The following is a 9549-nucleotide window of genomic DNA, read 5'->3' as shown; positions in this document are numbered from 1 at the left end:
CAGTTAGAAATAAAACTACCATACAACCCAGAAATCCCACTCCTCGGAATATACCCTAGAGATACAAGAACCTTCACACAAACAGGTACATGCACACCCATGTTTATTGCAGCTCTGTTTACAATAGCAAAAAGCTGGAAGCAACCACGGTGTCCGTCAGTGGATGAATGGGTAAATAAATTGTGGTATATTCACACAATGGAATACTACGCATCGATAAAGAACAGTGACGAATCTGTGAAACATTTTCATAACATGGAGGAACCTGGAAGGCATTATGCTGAGCGAAATGAGTCAGAGGCAAAAGGACAAATATTGTATAAGACCACTATTATAAGATCTTGAGAAATAGTAAAAACTGAGAAGAACACATACTTTTGTGGTTATGAGGGGGGGAGGGAGGGAGAGTTTTTTTTTATTGATTAATTAGTAGATAAGAACTGCTTTAGGTGAGGGGAAAGACAACACTCAATACATGGAAGGTCAGCTCAATTGGACTGGACCAAAAGCAAAGAAGTTTCCAGGATAAAATGAAGGCTTCAAAGGTCAGCGGAGCAAGGGCGGGGGTTTGGGGACCATGGTTTAAGGGGACTTTTAAGTCAATTGGCAAAATAATTCTATTATGAAAACATTCTGCATCCCACTTTGAAATGTGGTGTCTGGGGTCTTAAATGCTAACAAGCGGCCATCTAAGATGCATCAATTGGTCTCAACTCACCTGGAGCAAAGGGGAATGAAGAACACCAAGGTCACAAGACAACTAAGAGCCCAAGAGACAGAAAGGGCCACATGAACCAGAGACCTGCATCATCCTGAGACCAGAAGAGCTAGTTGGTGCCCGGCCACAATTGATGACTACCCTGACAGGGAGCACAACAGAGAACCCCTGAGGGAGCAGGAGATCAGTGGGATGCAGACCCCAAATTCTCATAAAAAGACCATAATTAATGGTCTGACTGAGACTAGAGGAATCCGGTGGCCATGGTCCCCAGACCTTCTGTTGGCACAGGACAGGAACCATCCCCGAAGACAACTCACCAGACATGAAAGGGACTGGTCAGTGAGTGGGAGAGAGATGCTGATGAAGAGTGAGCTAATTATATCAGGTGGACACTTGAGATTGTGTTGGCATCTCCTGTCTGGAGGGGGGATGGGAGGATAGAGAGAGTGGGAAGCTGGCAAAATTGTCAGGAAAGGAGAGACTGGAAGGGTTGACTCATTAGGGGGAGAGCAAGTGGGAGTACGGAGTAAGATGTATGTAAACTTATATGTGACAGACTGACTTGATTTGTAAATGTTCACTTGAAGCTCAATAAAAGTTAATTAAAAAAAAAAAGAGTAGCAATACCAAATGTTGGTGAGCCAGTAGAACAACTTGACTTTCCCTACTTGCAGCTGGGAATTTAAAATGGTTCAACTACTTTGGAAAGCTGAATAGCAATTTCTTACAAAGTTAAACATACATCTACCTTATGATCTAGTAACTCTAATTCCAAGTAGTTAGCCAAGAGAAATAAAAACACATGTCCACAAAATGACTTTAATTAGAATGTTCATAGAGACTTTATTCATAGCTTAAGATTTGAAAGAATCCAATTGTTCACAAAAGCATAACAATGATAAAAACTTCAGATTATATACATTCATAAAATTCAGCAATTCAAAGGCACAACTGCAGGGAATGCAACAGCATGCATGAATCTCAAATACACAATGATGAGTAAAAAAGCAGAAATGAAAGAATACTTGTCATATGATTCTATTTTTAAGAAATCCAAGGAAAGGCAAAACTATTTTTATATGCTGTTAGGAATTAGAGAATGGTAGCCCGAGGTAGTGGTGATGATGTTGGTAGGGGGATAGCCAGGGGCACAAAACAACTTTATGGAGTGATGGGAATATTCCATGTGTTGTTTTGGGTGGCGATTATTCAAATGTATCCATTTATAAAAACTTATCAACACTTAGATCTGTATATTTTAATATAAATTATAATTTAGTAAAATAAACAGGAATTTATATTAACACTTGTAAAGGCATGTTCTTTCTTGAAAGACAATAATTAATAATATTAGTCTTCTGTTGTGAAGTGTGGGGAAAATGGACATGTGGGGAATGAAATGGGAGATCTCTCACTGTTCACAATTTTTTTTTACTTTTTGATTTTTTGAAACTTGTGAATACATTCGTGATTCAGAAACTAAATAAAATTGAAAAACAAAGTACGTTTAAAGCAGACTGCTTAATTTACAACCCTCATGTGTTTCAGTTGTCCTGATTTTTGTGAATTCCACCACCACTCACACAGTACTGCCATTGAAAATCCAGGTCATTCTTGCATCCTCACCTCTCATATCCAGTCCATCAACAAGTCCCACTTGCTCTTTCTCCAAAATATATCTCACATCTAAAATATTCTTTCATCTTCTCTTGTACCCATTAGCCTAAGCCATCATTATCTCTTTCATATAGTATTTCGCATGCTCCTTAAGTGGCCTTTTTTGCTTGCACTTTTAGCCTTCATTCAGTAGCCAGAATAATCTTTTAAAAATGTTGAGTCAATTAAAATTTAAATTATCTTACCTTCCACTTTCATGACTCAATTATTTTTCTTCTGTTTAAGAGTATTATTCTGGCTTTAGCAGAGCATAAATCAAAAACAAACAACAACAAACCCAAAACCAAAAAACAAACAAAAAACCAGTTTTTCTCAAATTGATTTGGACTCATGGCAATCCCATGTGTGCAGAGCAGACCTACATTTCTCACAGCTTTTAAGGCCAATTTTTGGAATCAGACCAGATTTCCAGGTGTTTCTTCTGAGATACCTGTGAGTGGGTTCAAACTGACAACCTTTAGGTGAGCAGTTGAACACTTAACTGCTTGAGCCACTCAGGGACTCCTAGCAGAGCATAAAAAAAAGGAGAAACTTATTTCTAAAATGAATTACAACGAATACTAAGATTACAATAGTATCTATTTAGAAGGCCATCTCTTCTTAAAGAATCAGTCCATTCTACATAGTGCAGTTCTTCTCCTTAAGAATTTTTCCAGGGGAATCTTTGTATCATTTATTTTCTCATGAGTATGTCTTCTTCACTAGGTATATGTTGAATCTAATACATTACCAACTTGATCACATTACTTCTTTTCTTGATATATCAATGATTTCTCATCAATTAAATAATTTACTATTTTCTTTTTAAATTGCACTGTGCTATTTAAAGTAATTTCCCTTGGCTTTCTACCCATGAAAGCCTAATAAACATCCATTATCTCTATCACTGATAGAATGTTAATTTTAGAACCCAGAAGTGACACAGTGAACTTTATCTGACATATATTTGAATATTTACATCTTACAAGTCTCCAGTCTTTTTCTTGGCTACATCTTGCTGGCATTCTAATAATTCCCACTGAAAGTGTTCTGCAGCTTGTGGTAGCCTTCAAATTCCCAAGTACGTCCTCCATTGCATCACAAATTGGTCATGCATTTTAAAATGTAAGAGCTCTCACCACCCCATGAAAAGAGATATTTAAGAACAAAAGAAGGAGCAATCATTTGTCCCTTCAATCAGAAGGAGGTGAGTGCCTGCTGTGAGAGTAGTATTAAATCCCCAGAGAGGTGAACATTTTCTCCTTCTTCGTATTTATAAGGAACAAAAGAAGGCAGAAATGGAAACAAAGATCTCACCTCTTCAGGTAGGACATCTGCTGTGGTGGAATGTAATGGATAGAAGGCAGAATTAAGGTAGAAATAGACTACTATGTGAGGTCTGAATTTAGCAATACAGCAGCACATTTTATCTATTCTTAAGAAAATAGATCTAGTTGCCTGGGTGGTGCAAATGCTTAAGTGCTCAGCTCCTAAGGTTGGTGGTTAGAATCTACCCACAGGAGCCTTGGAAGAAATGCCAGGCAATCTGCTTCTGAAAGGTCACAGGCACTGAAAACCCTATGAAGCACATTTCTAATCTGACACATGAGGTCTCCTTGAGTTAGAAACTACTCAATGGCAACTTTTTTTTTTCATCTAGTATTTAAAATTACTTTAATGGGTACATATAAGGCTTTTCTTAAAATACTAGTAGCCTTGGTGATGCTAATAAAACCAAAAGCAAACCTGTTGTTTTCCAGTCAACCTTGACTCATAGCGAACCTGTAGGATAGAGTAGACCTGCCCCATAGGGTTTCCAAGGAGTGGCTGGTGGACTCAAACTGCAGACCTTTTTGTTAGCAGCCAAGCTCGTAACCACTATGACACCAGGACTCCGGGGACGCTAATACTTGGTCTTAATTTTTTTTTTTTTTATCATTTATAAAATGAAAGAGGGGAGGGGAAAGAAAATCACAATCAGCCCACAAATGCTAGGCTGAGATTGCAGAGAAAATCTTCAATGACTTCATGATTTTGCAAAAGACCTGCCCTGATCTTGTTCCTACACTCAGTTAGGATGGGAGGTTTTTTTTTTTTTTATTTTTAAACAAATGGTCCCAGCATACCAATATAAGGCTTTGACAACTGGCTAAAAAGTGAAAGTTCCACAAATTTATTTCCTACAACCTCACAGACTTATGCAGTTACTATTTCCCTAAGGATTAACTCCAAAGCCAGTGACCAAGAATCTATTACCATACTTTTACTCCTTAGAAACCAAAGCTCCTCTTAGCAACTAGATTATTCGTGGTTTAGTTTTGGTTTAATTAGACTTGAATATGCTACTTATTGCTATCTTCCTTATCTTTCTGGATTCTCGCATCAACACTGTGAGATGGTGAATAAACTCAGGAGAAGGAAGATTGAGTGATCTTTCCAAACTCAGATGGTTAAGAAATTGCAGAATCAAGAACTTAAACCTAGACAGCCTGACACTCAAACTGGGTTTTTTTCTATGACAGTCATTACTTTGCCTAAAAGTCATAGCATTTAAAGAGATTCACAGGCCATTCAGACACTAATGATTCCATATACCTGTAGAGTGCCTTTTAGAGGTGACATCAACATCGATATCAGTTAAATATTTAACTTTAACTTCATCCACATTTTTCAGAACACACAGTGACTAGTAATTCTATATGTTAATATTTTATAAACTAGATACCACATTCTAATCAACATCACATTCACATTTTGGGAATTCTGTTAAATATAATTTGGCTATTAAAAAAAATAGAATAGATTAATCAGAAATCTCTTTTGATCAAAAGGTAAATCGTCTATTTTTATTAATATCAGTTACACACACAAAATATCTGAAGAAATGGGAAATAATTAAAAGTGATCACACTTGAAGGAGTGTATTATTAAAGGGCAAAAAGTACTGAAAGGTAAAATATATATTTTTAAGGTTTAGAATAATCCATTAGAGAGAAGAAAGTTAGGAAGCAACTACTGCACTCACTCTTGTTTCAAAAGAAAACAGTAGTGGATTTCACAGAATTAATGGGGAGGCAAACGTGGGAGTTAATAAAAGAAATGAATAGAGAAGACAAGAAGAGTGAAAAAAAGATAAACTAAAATAATATGGAGAAATCAAAGGAAGAAGAAAAAATGTAATATGATAGAGAAATTGGGTAAAAATTAGGGGAACAATTTGAGAAAAAAATTAGAGAGAAAAAAGAGAAGATAAAATAGAGAAACAAGGCCAACTCAAATGTACAAATAAAACTTAAAAAAACATATACAAAGATGGAGTGAGAAAGGTAAGAAAGATAATAAAAGAAAAATTAAAGAAGGAGGCATGAGAAATTATAATGAAGAGAAACTGGGGAATTAGATGGCCATCCAGTCTCCATGCTTGAAGCTTCTAACAGCAGCCTGGACTCCGAGCACACACAGGTGGCTGTGTGTCTGCATTTATCTCCATCACTCTTCTCTGTCCCGCACCTGCTCCAGCCTCACCAGCAGCAGATGAATCTTTGTAGCAGCTAAAAAGGAAAGATAGGGTGAAGGCAGTGGCCAGCATTCGGATTTCTGTTTCAGCTTTCATTGACAGCAGTCTTTTTCTTCATATAGTTAGAGCAGAATGCTTGTCTCTGCAGAGATTTCTGTGCTTTTATTTTTTCAGGGACTTGCTTCGTTTTCCCTAATGTCTTCTAACTGACCATATATCTTCTGTTTATGAGAATGATGTAAGAATTCCAGGTACCACAAAGGTACACAGAGGGAAACGGGATGAAGGGACAGAGTGAATCAAGGATGGTAGATGGCAATGAATCTCATCTGCTAAGGAGTCCATAGATTCTAACATGCCAATGATCTGAAAGATGGCACAGGACTAGGCAACATTTCCTACTGTAATAGATAAGGGGGCCATGAGTCTGAGCCAACTCAATGCAACTAATAACAATTATAAGGAGGAGTCAATAGGAGAACCGATGTGGAAGATAGGAAATAAAACACAAGACAGAGTGAAAAAGCCTGTAGATCTTAACATGAGATACTTAAAAGCTTCATCTATGTCCTGAAGACAGCTTCAATTCCTGTGTGTGAAATAAGCAACTGTAAAATAGAGTTCCAGATGCAGATGCACACAACTTAGGGATTCCTGAGTCACTTGTCTATCAGCAGCTTTTATGCATAGTAATAAAATAAAAGTTGAGGCTAATGAGTGTTGAAATGCAAAAAAAAAAAAAAAAAGGAGGAACAAAAATGCTATTTTCAATGGCACCATACATACACATTCATACTTCAAGTTTGATTAAGACACAGTGTGTGTGCTTTGTGTGTGCATTGATGACACATATATGCTACCCACTGCCATCGAGTCGATTCCGACTCATAGCGACCCTGTAGGACAAAGTAGAACTGCCCCATAGAGTTTCCAAGAAGTGCCTGGTGGATTTGAACTGCCGACCTCTTGGATATATACATATGCTATGTGATGTTAAGAATCTCTTTTATGATTTCCACTTTGCATATACATTAATGAGTCATTTTTGGGCTTAAATATACACAAAGCAGACAATCTGATGTTTTGAATAGATGAGGCTTAAATGACATTGTAAATAGTTCCTTTGAGTTCTAGTTTTGGCCTTTATTGTTCCTCTCTTCCTTCTTCTTCCTTTCTGTTCTCTTTCATTCTATCTTCCCTTTCAATAAAGCCAATGGACGTACTCCTCCTTGCACCCCATATTCCATGACAGTATTTTACAACAAGTGTATATTTTAACTGAAAACATGTAAAACATTGTTACATTTTGCTCTAGCTTAATTAAGAGTATTCAAGCTTTTATAATTTTTCACCTCAACAATAACATTTTTGAGTACATACCATCAACACAGATATATGTATATATTTTCCAGGTTTAATTATACATGATTATTTATAAACTGTAAAACTTAAAAATATATAGAACTTAAAAGAATGGGATATAACAATATACATATAGGAATTCTACTATTGTTTTCATACCAATAAATCAGCATGTTCATCCCATGGGGTATGCATCCTCAAGTTGGAACTACCATGCTGATACTCAGATCCTTATTTCAGACCAGAGTGACAAATATTCTTTTTATTTAAACCAGCTTGAAGGTTTGATTGCCCTTCTGTGGCTCAAGCCAACTGGATAACTTCTTCTGTGACATCCTACAGGTCATCAAGCTGGCCTGCACAGACATCTTTGTGGTGAAACTCATTATAGTCTTCAAAAATGGCTTGCTTATCTTCTTCTGTTTGATAATCTTTTTGATCTCCTATTCAGTCATCTTCTGCCATGTACGTAGGTCCACTGCTGAAGGAAAGAGCAAGGCTTTGTCCACATGTACAACTCACATAATCATTATATTTCTCACGTTTGGACCTTTCATGTTTGTCTACACTTGCCCCCTCAGGACCTTGCCAGTTTGCAAGAGATAAAACCCAACTTCTTTTACCCAAGACTAAACCTAACTTCTATTTTTTTCTTTTTAGATCAACATTCCTAAGATCAATTTACATATAGGATACGTACCATTGTTGTATAATTCAAGTCTTCACAATATACGTGCACAACCACTACAATAAATTATGGAATATTTCAGTCACCTTAAAAATGCCAATATTCCTCTCTGCTGTCAATTTCCTCACCACATTCCAATAAAAACCAAAAAACCTCAATAACTGGGGTTAATTTTTTTATTAGGAAAATTTTAATATGTCTCAAGCAAATTAGGAACAGAGTTCTACATGAGAGAACAGTTAGATAGAAGCACAGGATTGAAGTGGAAGAAGAATATGGGTTAGGGACCTAGGTGTTGGCAGTAATAAAATTTAGAAGAATGAGGATAGAAGAGATTTCTTAGCTTGTGGGAAAATAATGGTTTAACATGAATGTGAACTATCTTGCTTTTGGTTTGAGAAGAACTGTGGTGCATATGAAATAGATGGAAATAAACTCTCCCCTCCTTGATGTTCTGTAGGCAAAAGAAATGGAGATAAGAAACAGCACATTGGTGACAGAATTCATCCTTCTTGGTCTTACCCAATCTCGACCTATTCAGCTGCTGGTCTTTGTGTTGATCTTTATTTTCTACCTCATAATCCTCCCTGGAAATTTCCTTATCATCCTCACCATCAAATCAGACCCTGGTCTCTCAGCCCCACTCTACTTCTTCCTGGGCAACCTGGCCTTCCTGGATGCATCCTACTCCTTCATTGTGGCTCCCAGGATGCTGGCAGACTTCCTCTCTGAGAAGAAGGTGATTTCCTACAGATGCTGTATCACTCAGCTCTTCTTCTTGCACTTCCTTGGAGGAGGGGAGGGGTTACTTCTTATTGTGATGGCATTTGACCGCTACATTGCCATATGTCAGCCTTTACACTATTCAACTGTCATGAGCCCTAGGGCCTGCTGTGCATTATTGTTGGCTTTGTGGTTTGGGGGCTTTGTCCACTCCATTATCCAGGTAGCTCTCATCCTTCACTTGCCATTCTGTGGCCCAAATCAGCTGGATAACTTCTTCTGTGATGTCCCGCAGGTCATCAAGCTGGCCTGTGCAGACACCTTTGTGGTGGAGCTCCTTATGGTCTTCAATAGTGGTTTGCTCACACTCCTGTGTTTCCTAGGCCTTCTGGTCTCCTATGCGGTCATCCTCTTCCATGTGCATAGGTCTTCTTCTGAAGGAAAGAGCAAGGCCCTGTCCACATGCACAACTCACATAATTATTATATTTCTCATGTTTGGACCTTCCATCTTCATCTACACTCGCCCCTTCAGGGCCTTGCCAGCTGACAAGGAGGTTGCCTTCTTTCACACAGTGATCTTTCCTTTGATGAATCCTGTGATTTATACCCTTCGAAACCAGGAAGTGAAAATTTCCATCAGGAGGTTGTTGAGTAGACATGTAATGTGCTAAATGGATTTTATAAAGAGAACTCAAGAAAGGGGAAATTCCAGCTAAAAATCATTCATTCATCTAGCAAATACTAGTTTTTAGTCAATTCTTCCCATTTGTCAGGTACTATTGTTGGCACCAGACAAATGGGTGGCATTCAGTAAAAACTAGTATTTGCTAAATGAAAGAATAATTTCCAGCTGGAAGGAACTGACTCAATGGCTATAGGT

General features: G+C 37.6%; 1 protein-coding gene across 1 annotated transcript; it reads left to right on the top strand.

The window, feature by feature from the left end:
* Window positions 1-8408: 8408 nt before the first annotated feature.
* On the top strand, window positions 8409-9340 carry LOC126083931 (olfactory receptor 4N4C-like). The gene has a single exon (XM_049898023.1). It carries the CDS (start codon window positions 8414-8416, stop codon window positions 9338-9340), a length of 927 nt encoding a protein of 308 aa, XP_049753980.1. The 5' UTR covers window positions 8409-8413.
* The last annotated feature ends 209 nt before the right edge of the window (window positions 9341-9549 follow it).

Source organism: Elephas maximus, chromosome 10 (assembly GCF_024166365.1).
Source record: "Elephas maximus indicus isolate mEleMax1 chromosome 10, mEleMax1 primary haplotype, whole genome shotgun sequence".
Classification (NCBI taxonomy): domain Eukaryota; kingdom Metazoa; phylum Chordata; class Mammalia; order Proboscidea; family Elephantidae; genus Elephas; species Elephas maximus.
This window is presented reverse-complemented; position numbering and strand designations above follow the sequence as displayed.

Coding starts and splice junctions, on each gene's coding strand:
- LOC126083931 (XM_049898023.1), top strand. CDS start 8,414: ATGGAGATAAGAAACAGCACATTGGTGACAGAATTCATCCTTCTTGGT.